The sequence below is a fragment of the Bubalus bubalis genome, chromosome 3, assembly GCF_019923935.1.
Source record: "Bubalus bubalis isolate 160015118507 breed Murrah chromosome 3, NDDB_SH_1, whole genome shotgun sequence".
Taxonomy (NCBI): Eukaryota; Metazoa; Chordata; class Mammalia; order Artiodactyla; family Bovidae; genus Bubalus; species Bubalus bubalis.
Genome location: NC_059159.1, coordinates 51,864,606 through 51,882,640, shown reverse-complemented (window position 1 = coordinate 51,882,640; position 18,035 = coordinate 51,864,606). Strand labels below are relative to the sequence as shown.

Genomic DNA, 18,035 nt, shown 5'->3' with positions numbered 1-18,035 from the left:
GTGGAAGAAGAGTATTGTTTTGTTTGATCGATAAGACTGTGTGTGTGTGTATGTGTGTTCATCACTCAGTCATGTCCAGCTATTTGCGACCCCACTAGCCTGCCAGTCTCCTCTGTCCGTGAAATTTTCCAGACAAAACACTGGAGTGGGTTGCTGTTTCCTTCTCCTTTTCCTTCTGGGATCTTCCTAACCCAGGAATCAAACCCAGGTCTCCTGCACTGCAGGCAGATTCTTTGCCTTGTTTGATCAACAGGAAGACTACCCTGGTTGAAGCAGAGTAGGGAGAGGTAAGAGGTGTCACCTCTCAGGTGAATCTCAGGCCAGAGAAGTAGCTGTGGTAAAATCAAGCCATAGTAGGGCTTGGATTTTATTCTGATATGGTAGGAAGCCATTGGAGGCTTTAGACTTAATTTTAAAAGGATTGTGCTGGCTGCTGTATGGAAGCAGACTGTAGAGAGCATAAGAAGCATGGTGACTGTGTAAGAGTCAGAGCTAGTAACTCATGTGAGAGATGGTAGTGACGTGGACCACTATGGTAGCAGTGTTTGGAGTCTAGACAATATTTGAAAGCAGTGGTGGTAGGAATTACTGATGGATTGGATGTGCAGTGTGATAGAGAGGGAATAAGATTGTCTTGCTGCACTCTTTTCTTTATTTGTACTCTGCTGCTGATCAGTCTCATCTGTATTCATTCTTCTTGTTATGTCTGATTGTCTTGGTTTCCCAATTTATAGTTCAGTTCTGACTTTCCTATAAGTATCACACTCAAGAGAAAAAACACCTCTTCTGTGTCTCCTCTATGATTAATAATCTACTACAACACAGCTTCACTTCTGACACCTGATATATGGGTTTCCACGCGTTAGACAATTGTGTGACGCCAACTGAGAGTCCTACAGCTTAACTCAGTTATTACAGTATTTGTCTAGAACAGAGTGTCAGATACCAGAGGTTAAGGGCTCCATCCCACAAGACTGTTCCCACTTCAGACAGCAGTCTCATGTCCAGGTTATCTGTGTGTCTGACTGACCGACTATAAATTGAAGATTCCCACAGCTCCCTTCTCAAGTTTGATCAATGCACTAGAGTGGTTCACAGTTTGATTAATTCACTAGAGTGGTTCACAGAACTCAGAGAAACGCTGACTTACATTTCAGTTCAGTTCATTTCAGTCGCTCAGTTGTGTCTGACTCTTTGCGACCCCATGGACTGCAGCACACCAGGCCTCCCTGTCCATCACCAACTCCTGGAGTTTACCCAAACACATGTCCATTGAGTCGGTGATGCCATCCAACCATCTCATCCTCTTTCGTCCCCTTCTCTTCCCACCTTCAATCTTTCCCAACATCAGGATCTTTTCTAATGAGTCAGGTCTTCACATCAGGTGGTCAAAGTATTGGAGTTTCAGCTTCAGCATCAGTCCTTCCAATGAACACTCAGGACTGATCTCCTTTAGGCTAGACTGGTTGGATCTCCTTGCAGTCCAAGGGACTCTCAAGAGTCTTCTCCAACACCACAGTTCAAAAGCATCAATTCTTCGGCGCTCAGCTTTCTTCACAGTCCAACTCTCACATCCATACATGACCACTGGAAAAATCATAGCCTTGACTAGACGGACCTTTGTTGGCAAAGTAATGTCTCTGCTTTTTAATATGCTGTCTAGGTTCATCATAGCTTTCGTTCCAAGGAGTAAGCATCTTTTAATTTCACAGCTGCAGTCACCATCTGCAGTGATTTTGGAGCCCCCAAAAATAAAGACTGACACTGTTTCCCCATCTATTTCCCATGAAGTGATGGGACTGGATGCCATGATCTTAGTTTTCTGAATGTTGAGCTTCAAGACAACTTTTTCATTCTCCTCTTTCACTTTCATCAAGAGGCTCTTTAGTTCTTCACTTTCTGCCATAAGGGTGGTGTCATCTGCATATCTGAGGTTATTGATATTTCTCCTGGCAATCTTTTGATTCCAGCTTGTGCTTCATCCAGCCTGGCATTTCTCATGATATACTCTGCATATAATTTAAATAAGCAGGGTGACAATATACAGCCTTGACGTTCTCCTTTTCCTATTTGGAACCTGTCTGTTGTTCCATGTCCAGTTCTAACTGTTGCTTCCTGACCTGCATACACGTTTCTCAAGAGGCAGGTCAGGTGCTCTGGTATTCCCATCTCTTTCAGAATTTTCCACAGTTTATTGTGATCCACACAGTCAAAGGCTTTGGCATAGTCTACCAGCTTATTATAAAGGATATTATAAAAGATACAGTTGACTAGCCAGATGAAGTATATAGGGTGAGGTCTAGAAGAGGTGTGAGCATAGGAGCTTCTGTCTCCACGGAACTGAGGTATCTACCCTCTGGTATGTGAATACATTCACCAACCCAGAAGCTCTCTGAGCTTCATTCTTTTTGGTTTTATGCAGGTTTCGTTAGCCAGCAGTGTTGGCTAAATCATCGGGCATTGGCAGTTAACTCAGCCTGTAGCCCCTTTCTCCTCCCTGGAGGTTGGAAGTAGGGTTGGAATTTTCGTATACCTGGTTCATCAAAAGGATTCCTGACTATTCCAGCCTGTGTAGCGTGTGTATGTATGTGTGAGTGTGTGTATGCATGTGTGTGTGTGTGTAAGCCTCCCTACACCAGCAGTCATTTCTTGGATGCCAGCAGGATGTCCAAGAATTCAATTCAGTTCTGACACTGTACACCCAGAGATAGAATCAGACTCCACAGATAAAGTGCTCACAACCACAAGACCACCCTCTACATCCTACACTAGTCTCACGCCCAGGTTGTTACCCACACTTTTGACAGACTGGCTGTAAACCAGAGGTTCCCACTACCCACTCTTTGGGGTTAATAATTTGCTAGAGCAGCCCACAGAATTCAGGAAAACCCATTTACTCACTGGATTACCAATTTATTATAAAAGGATATTAAAGGATATCAGTCAGTAGCCAGATGGAGCAATACACAGTACAGGGTCCCAACAGCAGAGGGAGTGGGACTGAAGTGATGGGCTCCATAGACAACTAACCCCATCCTAAGCTACTTTTCAAAAGCAACCTCATTAACATAACACAAGACATCTTTATCATTCTCAACACTTGGGAAATTCCAAGGATTTGGGGAGCTGAGCCAGGAATGGTAGATGAAGACCAAATATATATATATAGGTTATCTGAATGACCAAATGTGTGTTTTTCTTGTAAATCACAATATCGCAGTTCTGCTGGCAACCAGCCATTGTCCTCAGGTTGCCTGGGACTGTCCAAACATCAGGTGTGGTTGAAGGGACTTGCTATGAATAAATCTTCTAACCTTTATATATGACTCTGGAGCTATTTCAGAAACTGAGAACCAAAGATGCCCCTAATAGTTCTTATTGCTCAGGAAATTCCAAGAGTTTTAGAAGCTCTGTGCCAAGAACAGGGACAAATCCAAATATATATATATATGTATTTATATTTCTTTTATAAATCACAGCATCACACACTGCTTCCTCAATATGTCAGTCTGAACATCTATTTGTAATCTTTCCTCCCAGTCTTGGCCCTTTTCCAGTGTTGCCTTAATGAGTGAAAGGTACTGCAATTTATATTTGGACTAATCAGGTAATCTGGACTAAATATTTGGGCTAATCAGGGGGTGTCTATGAGCCTTCTTCTCTCTTTCCTATCATCTCCAATCTAATATCCATGACAAATTGGGATTTACTCCTGGAATGCAAGCATTGTTCAATATCTGACAATCAATTAATATAATACACATTAATAAAATGAAAAAAAATGATCATTTTACATTGTGATTTTACATGCTGTAAAATATGTTATAAGGTATAATTCTTTTGGTATGTTGCTGAACTTTGTCTGCTAGTATAGGTTGAAGTTTTTGCATTGATATTTGTAAGGAGTATTGGTCTATAGTTTATTTTTTGCCTATAGTGTCTTTGTTTGCCTTTTGTATCAGGGTAAGGCTGGCCTCTAGATTGGGTCAGGAAATGTTCTCTTTTTTCATTCTCTTGGAAGAGTGTGAGAAGGATTGATGCTAATTCTTTAATATTTGATGGAATTCATCAGTGAAACCACATGATCTAGGGATTTTCTTTGTTGGAAGGTTTTTGATTACTGATTCAAACTCCTTACTTGTTATAAGTCAACTCAGATTTTCTATTCATGATTCAGTTTTTTGAGATTGTGTATTTATAGGAATTTGTCCATTATGTCCTGATTATTATTCAATTTGGTAGCATACAATTGTTCATAGTATTATGATCCTTTTTATTTCTATAAAGTTGGTGGTAATGTCTCCACTTTCTTGTGTGGTTTGAGTAATGTGAGTCATTTTTTTTTTTTTTTAGTCAGTCTAGCTAAAGATTTGTCGATTTTGTTGATCTTCAAAGAACCAATGTTCATTCCTCTATTTTTTTTTCTGTTCTCTATTTCATTTATTTCTGCTCTAATCTTAATTTTTTTCTTCTAACTTTTGGCTTAATTTGCTCTACTGTAAAATGCAGGTAGGTATTAATTTGAGGTCTTTTTAATGTTTGCATTTACAGCTAAAATATCTTTCATAGCACAGTTTCACTGTGTCTTGTAAGTTATATTTGTATTTTTGTTTTGATGTGTCCAAAGGTATTTTCTAATTTTCCTTGTAATTTCTGATTTTATCCAATGATTGTTTAAAAGTGTGTTGCTTATATTGTATAGCACAGGGAATTATAGCAATTATCCTGTATTAACTCATAATGGAATATAATCTACAAAAATATTGAATCCCTATTCTCTACACAAGAAACCAACATAATATTATAAATCAACTGTACTGTAATTTTTAAAAAGTGTGTTGTTTAATTTTCATTTTTGTGTGAATTTTACAGTTTTCTTTCTGTTGTTGATTTCTATTTCCACTTCATTGTAGTCAGAAAAAACACTGAATCCTTGTAAAATGTGCTTTGTATTGTGGCCTAACCTGTGATCTATCCTAGAGGATGTTTTTACACACAACTGAGACAAATGTGTATTTTGCTATGTTAGATGGAGGGTTCTGTATATGTCTATTAGCTCTAATTAGTTGATGGTATTTTTCAAGTTGTCTTTTACTTGTTGAATTCCTATCTGGTTGTTTTGTTCATTATTGACATTGGAATGTTGAAGTTTGTTACTATTAGAACTATTTGTTTCTCTCTGTTCTGTTAATTTTTTGTTTTGTATGTGTTCTGGGGCTCTGTTCTTATGTGTTTGTATGTTTATAATTGTATCTTCATGAATTGATGCTTTTTCGATATATAATATTCTTTGTCTCTAACAATTTTTTACTTAAAGCCCACTTTTTTTTTTTTTTTTTTTTTTTAATTTTATTTTATTTTTAAACTTTACATAACTGTATTAGATTTGCCAAATATCAAAATGAATCCGCCACAGGTATACATGTGTTCCCCATCCTGAACCCTCCTCCCTCCTCCCTCCCCATTCCATCCCTCTGGGTCGTCCCAGTGCACCAGCCCCAAGCATCCAGTATCGTGCATCGAACCTGGACTGGCATCTCATTTCATACATGATATTTACATGTTTCAATGCCATTCTCCCAAATCTTCCCACCCTCTCCCTCTCCCACAGAGTCCATAAGACTGTTCTATACATCAGTGTCTCTTTTGCTGTCTCGTACACAGGGTTACTGTTACCATCTTTCTAAATTCCATATATATGCGTTAGTATACTGTATTGGTGTTTTTCTTTCTGGCTTACTTCACTCTGTATAATAGGCTCCAGTTTCATCCACCTCATTAGAACTGATTCAAATGTATTCTTTTTAATGGCTGAATAATACTCCATTGTGTATATGTACCACAGCTTTCTTATCCATTCATCTGCTGATGGACATCTAGGTTGCTTCCATGTCCTGTTAAAGCCCACTTTTTATGGCTTTGTTTTATTTTCCAGCATCTTTTTTATTTCAACTGAAGGACTCCCCCTAGTATTTCTTGTAAGGAATCTCATGGTGATGAACTCCCCCAGCTTTTGTAATTCTGGGAAAGTTTCTCTCTCCTCCTCCCCCTCACCTCCTCTTATCCTCCTCCTCTTCCCATTCTTTCTGCATTTTGAGGGCCAATTTTTTTCTTTCAGCACTTTGAATATATTATCCCATTCCCTTCTTGTTTTGCTCTTGCTACTTTCAAAATTCTGTCTGTCTTTGATTTTTTGACAATTTGTTTATAATATGTCTCAGTGTAACCTTCTTTGGATTCACCCTTTTTGGTGTCTTTTGGCTTCTTGAACCTGGATATCCATTCTCCCCTACCAGATATGAGAAGTTTCTGGCTACTAATTCTTTAAATAAACTTTGTACCTTTCTCTCACTTTGTTTTTTTTTTGCCTTCTGTGTACATTTGTCTATTTGAAGGTGTCTTGTAAATCCCCCAGGCTTTCTTGACTCTATTTCATTCTCTTTTCTTTATATTTGTCTGACTAGATCATTTAAATGACCTGTGTTTTAGTTCACTGATTCTTTATTTTGATTGACTATGACTGCTGTTGAATCCCTCTGGTGAACTTTTTATGTCATTTACTGTATTCTTCAGCTCCAAAATTTCTGTTTTGCTCTGTTTTATATTTTCTGTTTCTTTTTTTAAAATTCTCATTTTATTCATGTATCATTTCCCTGAGCTTGTTGAGCATCTTTATGATGGTTACTTTAAATTCTTCATCAAGTAAATCATATACCTCCATTCTTTATGGCTGATTTTCTGGAATTTATTTTGTTCCTTTGATTGGGTCATTTCCTCCTGTTTCTTCATGTTCCATGTGACTTTGGGTTTGTATCTACCCATTTAAAACAACAGCCACCTCTCCCAGTCTTTTATGGGCTGGTTCTATACAGGGAAAGATCTTCACCAGTTCCAGTTGTAGATTCTGAAGGCCTCTCAAACCTTTTCTGTGGATGTTCTTTCTCTTAACTTGTGTGTGTAGATTCCTGATTAGAAGGATTTTTCAGTTTCTTTTTAATTGTCATATTCACAACTTATTTATAAACTTGTGGCCATTTTCATTGTCCATAAATTTCTGAAGTTCTTAGAATCCAAAATCAGTGAATAGAATGTCTTTTATAGTTATCCATTGTAGCAAATTTTGAAATACTGCATATATCACACCTGCTTTGAAATTTTTCTAAGCTTTTGTAAACAAATATTTCTAAATCATTTATAACCCTTTGATATTCTGAATTCTGTTCTGCATAATGGAGGAAAAATCCCTGCTGGATTCTGGGGGGAAATTTCTACTTTGATCCAATTTCCTTTTTATTTCTCAGATTTTTCTTTGTAAAGAGATGTTAATCTATTAAAATTGAATATATTTTGGAATCATCAACTTAATGGTCTTCCTTAAGTAAAGTAAAAGTGAAAGTGAAGTCAGTCAGTAAAATGCTGTGTATTTCTCCAGATTTTGAATGTTCAAAACACTGGAGTTGTTATTCTTTTGGATTCAAGGAATCAGAGGTGAAATATTATCTGTGTTTTCAGAAAAGAGTATAGCACCATTGAATTTAATTCTATTAAGAATCAATAATTATGCAGATTCATGATACTTTTCATCTGGTTTTACATCCTTGGGATATTTTTATGCTCTTCTAACTGAATTACAGCAGCTAGAAGAGACTAAGAATTTGCATGGTGAGAAACTTTGATTCAGAAGGTGTATATTCAAAAAGTAAATTCTAATAGCCAAAGTAAAGTTTTTTAAATTAATAATATCCCTGTTGTTATTTACCTGTTAACATGGTGTTATGGGAAAATTTTATTCTTACTGATCAGAATACCCTGATCAATGTATGATATGCAATGAATTGTTTTACCAATTAGGGATTTTCTTAGTATGTTCTGGTTGTTGGAATAAAATACTCCAGACCTGGTAGCTTATGAACAGTGGATCATATTTCTCATAGCCCTGCTGGAAGTCCCAGATTAGGGTGCCAGCATGGTTGGGTGACAACCCTCTTCCTGTGGGGAGCCAGTTCTCTCTTGCTATGCCCTCGTGGTAGAAGGGGCAAAGGAACTCGGTGAGATCTCAAAAATAAGAGCAGTATCCCATTTGTGAAAGCTCCATGCTCATGACCAAATCACTTTTAAAGACCCCACTTCCAGATACTTTTAGCTTTAGAGATTAGGATTTCAACATATGATTTTGGAGGGATACAAACATTTAGACCATAGCAGTGATTTGGACAGAGGAGCCTGGTGGGCTGCAGTCCATGGGGTCACTAGGAGTCGGATTCGACTGAGCGACTTCACTTTCACTTTTCACTTTCCTGCATTGGAGAAGGAAATGGCAACCCACTCCAGTGTTCTTTCCTGGAGAATCCCAGGGTCGGGGGAGCTTGTGGGCTGCCGTCTCTGGGGTCGCACAGAGTCGGACACGACTGAAGCGACTTAGCAGCAGCAGCAGTGATTTTTTAAAAAATTGTTTTGTTGTCTTATTATTGTTTCCAAAAATAGATATGTTAAAATTCTGAGGAAATAAATCATCTTACAAAAATTAATTTTTGTTCTCTGGAGGTTTGAAGTAATTTCTTGATGCTTGCCTATATTGTGACTTCCCTGGTAGCTCAGACGGTAAAGTATCTGCCTACAATGTGGGAGATCCGGGTTCGATCCTGGGTTGGGAAGATCCCCTGGAGAAGGAAGTGGCAACCCAATCCAGTACTCTTGCCTGGAAAATCCCATGGATGGAGGAGCCTGATAGGCTACAGTCCATGGGGTCACAAAGAGTTAGACACGGCTGAGAACCTTCACTTCACTCACTGCCTATATTGTAATAATTGGCCCATATTGCATAGAACTCTTTGCATAAAACAAGTAAAACAATTCAACTTAAGTCATAATAATCTCTACCACTGTTTTTTTTTTTTTTAATTTATTTCAATTCTTATCTTTACTAACTTCTGCTTTCTTATTACCTTTATTCCATACCACATGTTTTGGATTGTGGGTACGTTTTTTAGTCATTCAGATCTAAAGACGTCATCAATTCTGTTGATTTCTTCTCTGTATGTTCTCTTTTGTTGTTATTTATTTTCTTTTTGCAGCTTTATTGAGATATAATTGGCATATAACCCATATGCTCTTTAAGAATATAATCTTTAGTGTTGAGCTTGTATGTTTGTTTCTTTTCACTAAATTTATGTTATTGACTTTTAATCTAAGTTTGTATTGTTGTTAGAATATGTGGTTAATCTGATATTCTTTGAAATTTGTTGAAAGTCCTTTTGTAATCTGTCATATGGTTGTTTTTGTAAATGTTCCATTTGTGCTTTTATGTTTTGTACTTATTGGCTGCCTGAGGTTCTGTTTATATATTTGCTCAATTCAGTTTATCAGTGATGATCAAATTTTCAAGCAGCGTGGCTACCTATGTACTATGTAAGATGATCTTTAAAAATCTTCATTTAATTAAGGATATTAAGAACTTTACCTTAGATTTAGAGATAAGTTAAAATTTATGAACTTCGAGGTAATTTTTTTCCTGCTTCTGAAATCCCCAAGATAGCAATGATAGACATAGTAGCAGTAGCAGCAGTAATGTTAGAAGCAATAATAATGGTAACAGCAGCCATAGCAGTCACCATCCATGAAGCTCTTACTGTGTGCAGGGCCTCATTCAACGCTTTCTAAATTGGTTAATGAATTTACCCAGTCACAGCTCTATGATGTATAATTGTTTTCCTCATTTTTTAGACTAAAACACAGAAATGTTAATACTCTTGCCATAGTCATGTTGTAATCAGATTGTCTTTGTTTTGTTCAGTTGGATACACAAGAAACTCAATGTTTTCTTTCCCCTTTTCAGTTATTAGAAAAGTTAAAAGAACGTTGGCTCTCTACTGGCTTATGGCATAATCTGGAGTTGGTGAAGACAGTCATTGCAGAACCACAGGGAGGAGAAAAAATTGATTTTGATGAATTACTGCAGATATACTACGATGCAATCAAGTACAAAGGAGAAAAAGGTAATTGGAAATTATTTGATAGTGAAAAAATTTTTTTACCATAAAGTGACAAGTTGGTGCTGTTAGAATTATATTTGTATTGCCTTTTTTTCAAAAATTATTTCTATAATTCTGAGTGAAAAGAAAATTAAGTTAAAGAAATTCTTCTGTTTGGAATTGTTCTCCTATGAGTACTTTCACTTGAAGATGCCAGTTCAGTTTTAAGAAATGGGATGCCTTCAGGTATTATCCTATAAACTTCCTTACACTACCTAAGAAGATGGTAGAGTATGCATTAATATCTTCCTTACTAGTGGAAGGAGGTTACATTTTTATGCAAAAATATACTTTGTGCTTATATTTAATTGCGTAAAGTAAACATAACTGAAGGCTAAATTTCAAAGTTAGAAAATGCCCATAAAACATTTCACAGAAAGGGCAAATAATAATAACTTATAAACAGTGAAACATCACAAAGATGCTATAACATAATTGTCAATATCCTTGTATGATATGCACAGAGTATTCTGTGTGTGTATGTTTTAAATACTTTGCAGTATAATATTGATCTAATGATACAGAGTCCTTTAAATCCTTCTGATAACTTTACATTCTGGTGGTAAAGGTAGTGATCTCAATTTCAGATATTTTAAAGATAAAACAGTTGATTCACAATTGCTCGGTTCACATGCAGGTTATTACTCTGACATGGTTTTTCTATATAGTTTAACTGGGAGATACACAGTTTGTAAATTGGTCCTACCATGTTGTGTCAAAATGTAATTTTGTTTTATTTGAAGACATTGAACTTTAAAAACTTTATCTTACAGTAGTTTTTAATTTTGAGTCTTTTTAATTTGATATTATAGTTAATAATCAGATCTTTTCAAAATGACAAGAATAAGACATTTTCTGGGAATCTTGATTATGCTTTTAAAAATGTTGATTTTCTGTTGCTTAAGATGGAGCCCTCCTGGTGGCAGTTTGTCGTGGTAAAGTGAGTGAGGGTCTGGATTTCTCAGATGATAATGCCCGCGCTGTCGTAACAATAGGAATTCCTTTTCCAAATGTGAAAGATCTTCAGGTAGGCCATCAAAGCCTTAGAAGTTGTATTTATCACAGAAGTTGTTCGTTTTGTGTAAAATTAACTATACATTTTTCTTGTATCCTCAGACATTCTATGTTAATGCTCTAGTGACTCAGAATGAGTGAGAAAGGTTTAGTAGATTTGGGTTTATTTTTAACCTGCACTGTCTTTTACTCAAAACAAATGATTTTCAAAGTATAGGACTGGATCAAGAGCATCAGTACCACCTGTGTCATCAGCGTCATCAGTATCAAGTAATAGAAATACATATTTGCAGGTTCCATCCAGTGCTCCTGAATCAAAAACTCTGGAGATAGACCCCAGCAATCTGTGTTTTATCAAACTCTGAGCCACAGACTGACAGAGAACCCCCCAGGGAATTCTAGGGCCCTTTCTTCTCTTCAATGCCATGTCTTGTCCTGCAGATTTCAGTGATTTTTGCTGCTACAAGTTCTCCTGTCTTCCACTTCAGCTCAGCAGGACCACCGAACTCTGCTTGTACTTCTGTGTTCTGCGCTATTGTTGAAAAATTATACCCAGAGGAGCACTGAGAGTCATGGAGTTCACCTAATGGATTTCCCTTGTCTCTGAGATTACAGTCTTATGCTGCCCTGTGTCTGCCCCGCTGAAAGCAGTTGCTTTATTTATTTTGTCCAATTTACAGTTACTTACAGTGGGAGGAATATTCCTAAGACAGTTACTCTGCCTTGGCCAGAAACAGGAGTTTTGTTTCACTATCACTGATTGTTCACTAAAAATTTTTGAAAACTATTTGTTGTAATAATTTGAATCCTAGGGTGATATTATCTTTATTGGGAAGAATTTTCTTTTATTGCTACAGGAATTTGAAGGTGCTAGGAATCTGAGACCAAGACTTAAGGTTTTCTGACTCTATTGAGTATAATCTGTATCCCTTTCAGGATGCAACCTGTTAGGATCTCATGTTAAAGCAACAGTTCTTTCCCTCGGTAATTATCTTTTTCATTGATAATATTTTACTAGACATTTGGAATTACATAGTATTAACAATGTTAATATTTCTCAAGTTAGCTCCTATACTCTCCTAACCTCTGGTCCTCCTCAATATTTCTGAAAGTCCTCAAGGGATATTTAATCCTTTCAGTCTTCAGTAACTTTGTTGGCTTCCATTGCCTTTCTCCAGCCACAAGTGTTAGTACTGAAAGTTTTGATGACCGTTCATTAGGGCTCCTTTTCTAAAATGGCGAATGCTGCCTCTGACTAGTACTATGATGAAACAGTAGACATCTACTCAAGAAAACTGTTGGGTTCACCCTCAATGGCATTAATGCTCATTCCGCTGAAGCTAAGTGCTGTTGATGGGACTGCTATTAGCAGTGGTACTGTCTTTTTTGAATGTCTTAACATTTTATCTTGAGTATATTTACAGTATTATATTACTGTACAGATGCTGCTTTGTTTAAGCAGAAAGAATCCCACACTTTCTACCACACGTTCTTCCCATGTCTTAAATATAAATTTTTTCCCCTGAAACTAGCACTTTCACCTTTTGCTTGTATCATCTTTCACTCTTGGACCTATATATGAGTCCTTGAGAGCTGGAAAAGGAGATAGCTTTATGGCTAATAACTGGGTTGTATTAAATATCACACTCACAAAGTAACAAGCCCTGAAAGGATTCACATCAAACTCATAATAGTGATTATGTATGAGAAGAGAAAGGAATGATTTTGGAGGTAGTTATCAGGGACTTTATTAACTAGTTAATATTAGCTACTAACTAGCTTAACTAGTTATCAGGGACTTTCCTGTCCCCAGTGACTTTAGCTTTTCCTATAATGTTTGTTTTACTAAAAAACAAACTGAAAGAAAATATAGTGAGAACATAATTGTTTATTTTGTTATTCTTTGAAAAAAAATCCTTAAAATTAAGTAGTGTTTACTTTTGAAGAAAAAAAAAATACATTTACCTTCTATTTTCTCTATCCTCTCTCACAACAGCTGTGATTCTGGGTGTTGTTTATTGCACCAGTCTTGGGCTTCTTAATGCTTTCTTTCCTCAGGATAAGTTCTTCCCAGGCAACATCTCAGTCTGTCATTGAAAAACAAAAAAAAAGATACCAGTGACATGCTCTGACATTCCTCAGTCATGGTCTTGCTTGTCTGTGCTTATCTGAAATCCAGTGGCTCTAGTTATATAAAACAGCAAAATCACAGAAGCTTCAGTGAGGTCTGCACAGGGAGGAGGAAGGTTATTCTAAAGGCGTTTCCCTAGTGGTTCCAAAAGGGGGCAAGTAGGTGGACCCAAGAATAGTCTAAGCTGCAGGATCAAGGGACAGATGAAGAGGAAAAGTCTTTACTGGAAAGACTTGTAAGGGAAAGTGTATTTCTTGATGCTGTATTTCTGGGCCAGTCCTTCCTAACAAACAATTCTAAAATTCAGTGGCTTGAAACACCAGTCATTCACTGTGGGTCAACATCTATGAAGGTGGGGTGGGCAATAGATGATTTCAGCTGAGCTTAGTTGCCTTGCTATGGTTTGACCAGCATAGGTTGAGTTCAACTGGATCAGCTCTGCTGTACATGTATCTCATCCTTTGTGAACCAACAAACCAGCCAAAACATGTTATCATTGCAATGGCAGAGGTGCAGGAGGCAAGCTTGACTGTCTAAGCAATTATCAAACACCTACCTCTGTCACATTAGCTAACACGTTGCCTAAAGCATGTCACATGCACAAGCCCTAAGTCAACAGTGGTTGGGGGTGGGGGGTGGTGGATATTTTGCATTACATATGATAAAGGGCTAAGAATAAGGACTCCAAAATGAAGTCTTGGCCTTTAAAAAAAAATAATAATAATAATTAAAGCATGTTTATGGCTTCCCAAAGCCTTTGACTGTGTGGATCACATTTCTGAAAGAGATGGGAATACTAGACCACCTGACCTGCTTCTTGAGACACCTATATGCAGGTCAGGAAGCAACAGTTAGAACTGGACATAGAACAACAGACTGGTTCCAAATAGGAAAAGGAATACGTCAAGGCTGTCCCTGCTTATTTAAATTATATGCAGAGTACATCACGAGAAATGCTGGGCTGGAAGAAGCACAAGCTGGAATCAAGATTGCTGGGAGAAATATCAATAACCTCAGATATGCAGATGACAGCACCCTTGTGGCAGAAAGAGAAGAGGAACTAAAAAGCCTCTTGATGAAAGTGAAAGTGGAGAGTGAAAAAGTTGGTTTAAAGCTTAACATTCAGAAAACGAAGATCATGGCATCTGGTCCCATCACTTCATGGGAAATAGATGGGGAAACAGTGGAAACAGTGTCAGACTTTATTTTTGGGGGCTCCAAAATCACGGCAGATGGTGATTGCAGCCATGAAATTAAAAGACGCTTACTCCTTGGAAGGAGGGTTATGACCAACCTAGATAGCATATTCAAAAGCAGAGACATTACTTTGCCAACAAAGGTCTGGCTAGTCAAGGCTATGGTTTTTCCTGTGGGCATGTATGGATGTGAGAGTTGGACTGTGAAGAAAGCTGAGCGCCGAAGAATTGATGCTTTTGAACTGTGGTGTTGGAGAAGACTCTTGAGAGTCCCTTGGACTGCAAGGAGATCCAACCAGTCCATTCTAAAGGAGATCAGTCCTGGGTGTTCATTGGAAGAACTGATGCTAAAGCTGAAACTCCAGTACTTTGGCCACCTCATGCGAAGAGTTGACTCATTGGAAAAGACTCTGATGCTGGGAGGGATTGGGGGCAGGAGGAGAAGGGGACGACAGAGGATGAGATGGCTGGATGGCATCACCAACTTGATGGACATGAGTTTGAGTGAACTCCGGGAGTTGGTGATGGACAGGGAGGCCTGGCGTGCTGCGACTGAGAGACTGAACTGAACTGAACTGAACTGATGGCTTCCCTGGTGGCTCAGATAGTAAAGAATATCTGCCTGCAGTGCAGGCAGGATATAAGATAGCCTGTCATCCCCTTCTTCTCCTGCCTTCAATCTTTCCCAGGATCAGGGTCTTTTCCAATGAGTCAGGATATAAAAAATACAAAAGTTTGGAATTTTAATAGAATCCACATTATGTTTTGCTGTTTTTGCCTGTGCTTTTGGTGTCATATTTAGTAAGCTGTTGCCAAATCCATGGTCATGCAGCTTTGCCCCTTATGTTTTTTTCAAAGAGTTTCACGGTTTTAGCTCTCAAATTTAAATATTTGCTCTATTTTGAGTAAATTTTTACATATATTATAAGATGAATCTAGCTTCTTTATATCTAAAATGAGTCCCTTGTAGACATCATATTATTGGATTATGTTTTTTAATTCATTCTGCCAATCTCTGCCTTTCCATTGGAGAATTTAATCCAGTTAAAGTAATCATTCTTAAGGAAGGGCTTAGTTTTACCATTTAACTGTTTTCTGCCTGTCTTATGTGACTTTTGTTCCTCAATTCCTTTTTGTTTAGCCTTTTTTTTTTTATTGTTGTATAGTATTTTGATTCCCTTCTCTCCTTTTGTATATATTTTTTAGTTATTTTCTTACTGTTACCTTAGGGGTTAGAAGTAACATCTTAATCTCTGTCTCTCCCTTTTTCTGTTACACAGATTACACCTTTATACATTGTATGCCATTAGCTTAATTTATAATTATTCTTTTATGTATTTTCCTTTTAAAAAGTTGCAAAACAAAAGTTCAATAATATTGGCTTTTATATTTACCTATGTAGTAAGTTTATCAATGTTTTTTATTTATACTTCCTAAAGTACATACTTAGGGCTTCCCTGGTAGCTCAACTGGTAAAGAATCTGCCTGCAATGCAGGAGACCCCAGTTCGATTGCTGGGTTGAGAAGTTCCCCTGGAGAAGGGAGAGGCTACCCACTCCAATATTCTTGGACTTCCCTGTTGGCTCAGATGGTAAATAATCCGCCTGCCATATGGGATACCTGGGTTCAATCCCTGGGTTATGAACAGCAGAGACATTACTTTGTGGACAAAGGTCCATCTAGGCAAAGCTATGGTTTTTCCAGTGGTCATGTATGGATGTGAGAGTTGGACCATAAAGAAAGCTGAGCACTAAAGAATTGATGCTTTTGAACTATGGTGTTGGAGAAGACTCTTGAGAGTCCCTTGGACTGCCAGGAGATCCAACCAGTCAGTCCTCAAGGAAATCAGTCCTGAATATTCATTGGAAGAACTGATGTTGAAGCTGAAACTCCAAAGCTGAAACTTTGGCCACCTGATGCGAAGAACTGACTCACTGGAAAAGACCCTGATCCTGGGAAAGACTGAAGGCAGGAGAAGAAGGGGATGACAAAGGATGAGATGTTGGATGGCATCACCGACTCGATGGTTATGAATTTGAGCAAGCTCCAGGAATTGGTGATGGACAGGGAAGCCTGGTGTGCTGCAGTCCATGGGATTGCAAAGTGTAGGACACAACTGAGCTTCTGAACTGAACTGAAAACACGTATTTACACTGTCTTCATTATAGTGTATTTTGTGTGTGTGTTAGTCACTTGGTTGTGTCCGATTATTTGCAACCCCATGGACTGTAGCCCACCAGGCTCCTCTGTCCATGGAATTCTCCTGGCAAGAATACTGGAGTGATAGTCATTTCCTTCTCTGTTATATTTTAGTGTTTATAAATATGATTTATAGTCTGTTTGATGGGGTTCCTCAAAGATAAGGACAATTTCTTAACTATCTTTGTTTCCACACTTAAATATTGCCTTGGACTATATTGAGTGTTCAGTAAATTAGTTTAATTAAGGATTAGATATAAAACCATTTACCTCAGGCTGGGACTTGAACCCGTGTGCCAGGACTCGAACCCATCCAAAACCCTGCTTGGGAATTGAACCCACAAAGCTGGGACTCAAACCAAGCTAAAACCCAGTTTGGTACTCTAATCCACGTGGCTGGGACTTGAACCTGGCCAAGACCCACAGTCTTCCAAGTGAGTTCACAGACCTGGTTTTAGGACCTGATGAATCTCAGGTTTTTGATGTCTCATTGCAGAAAGAATTCAGTGAGAGACAAAGTGATAGGTAAGAAGTGGATTAATTCAGAGAGAAATACTTCACGGACGGAGTGTGGGCCATTGCAGAGGGTGACTGTGACCTTGAAATGTGGTATGGTTAGCTTTCATGAGCTGGATAATTTCGTAGGCTAATGAATGGGTGGATTATTCCAATCATTTAGGGGAAGAAACGGAGTAGGGGAAGAAACGGAGATTTCCAGGAATTGGGCCACTGCTCGCTTTTTGATCTTTGATGGTCAGCCTTGGAACTGTCATGGTGCCTCTGGGTATGTCATTTAGCTTGCTGATGTGTTATAGTGAGCATATACTAAGGATCACGGTCTAGTTAAAACTGACTTGTCTGCCATCTTGGACATAGTTGGTTTTAATCATCATTTTATGTTGGGCCCTCAGGCTATGTCATTCTTGCAAAGGTTGTGCCCTGCTCTCTTTCCTCCTGTTTCAAATGTTTATTTTTTAATATAGTTTAAATCTTAAATATATACTTTTATATTTAAATATATTTATTATAACTAGTAAATATTTGTTAAAGCAAAATTAATTAAAACTAAATTTGTGTGTGCTTAGTCACTCAGTCATGTCCAACTCTTTGCAACCCCATGGACTGTAACCCACCAGGCGCCTCTGTCCATGGGATTCTCCAGGCAAGAATACTGGAATCGGTTACCATGCCCTCCTCCAGGGGATCTTCCTGACACAGGGATTGAATCCAGATCTCCTGCACTGCAGGCAGATTCTTTACCATCTGAGCCACTAGGGAAGCCCAGGAATAATGAGTGGGTACCCTATCCCTTCTCCAGGGGATCTTCCTGATCCGGATATTGAACCAAGGTCTCCTGCATTGCAGGCGGATTCTTTACCAACCGAGCTACCAGGGAAGCCCAAAACTAAATTTAAGTACATTTTAAATAAGTTATCAAAATAGTATTTGGTTTTGTTGCTTATT

The 18,035-nt window shown here is 38.0% G+C and overlaps 1 protein-coding gene across 10 annotated transcripts in view; it reads left to right on the top strand.

Moving 5' to 3' along the window:
• The window catches only part of BRIP1 (BRCA1 interacting helicase 1), a 190,514-nt gene that overhangs the window by 110,993 nt on the left and 61,486 nt on the right, over nucleotides 1–18,035 (top strand). For all 10 annotated transcript variants that reach the window (XM_025281165.3, XM_044939611.2, XM_044939612.2 and 7 more), the window contains 2 exons: nucleotides 9,836–9,995; nucleotides 10,937–11,058. In XM_025281165.3, the coding sequence (XP_025136950.1) occupies nucleotides 9,836–9,995; nucleotides 10,937–11,058 (282 nt within the window). The remainder of the gene's footprint in view (nucleotides 1–9,835; nucleotides 9,996–10,936; nucleotides 11,059–18,035) is intronic.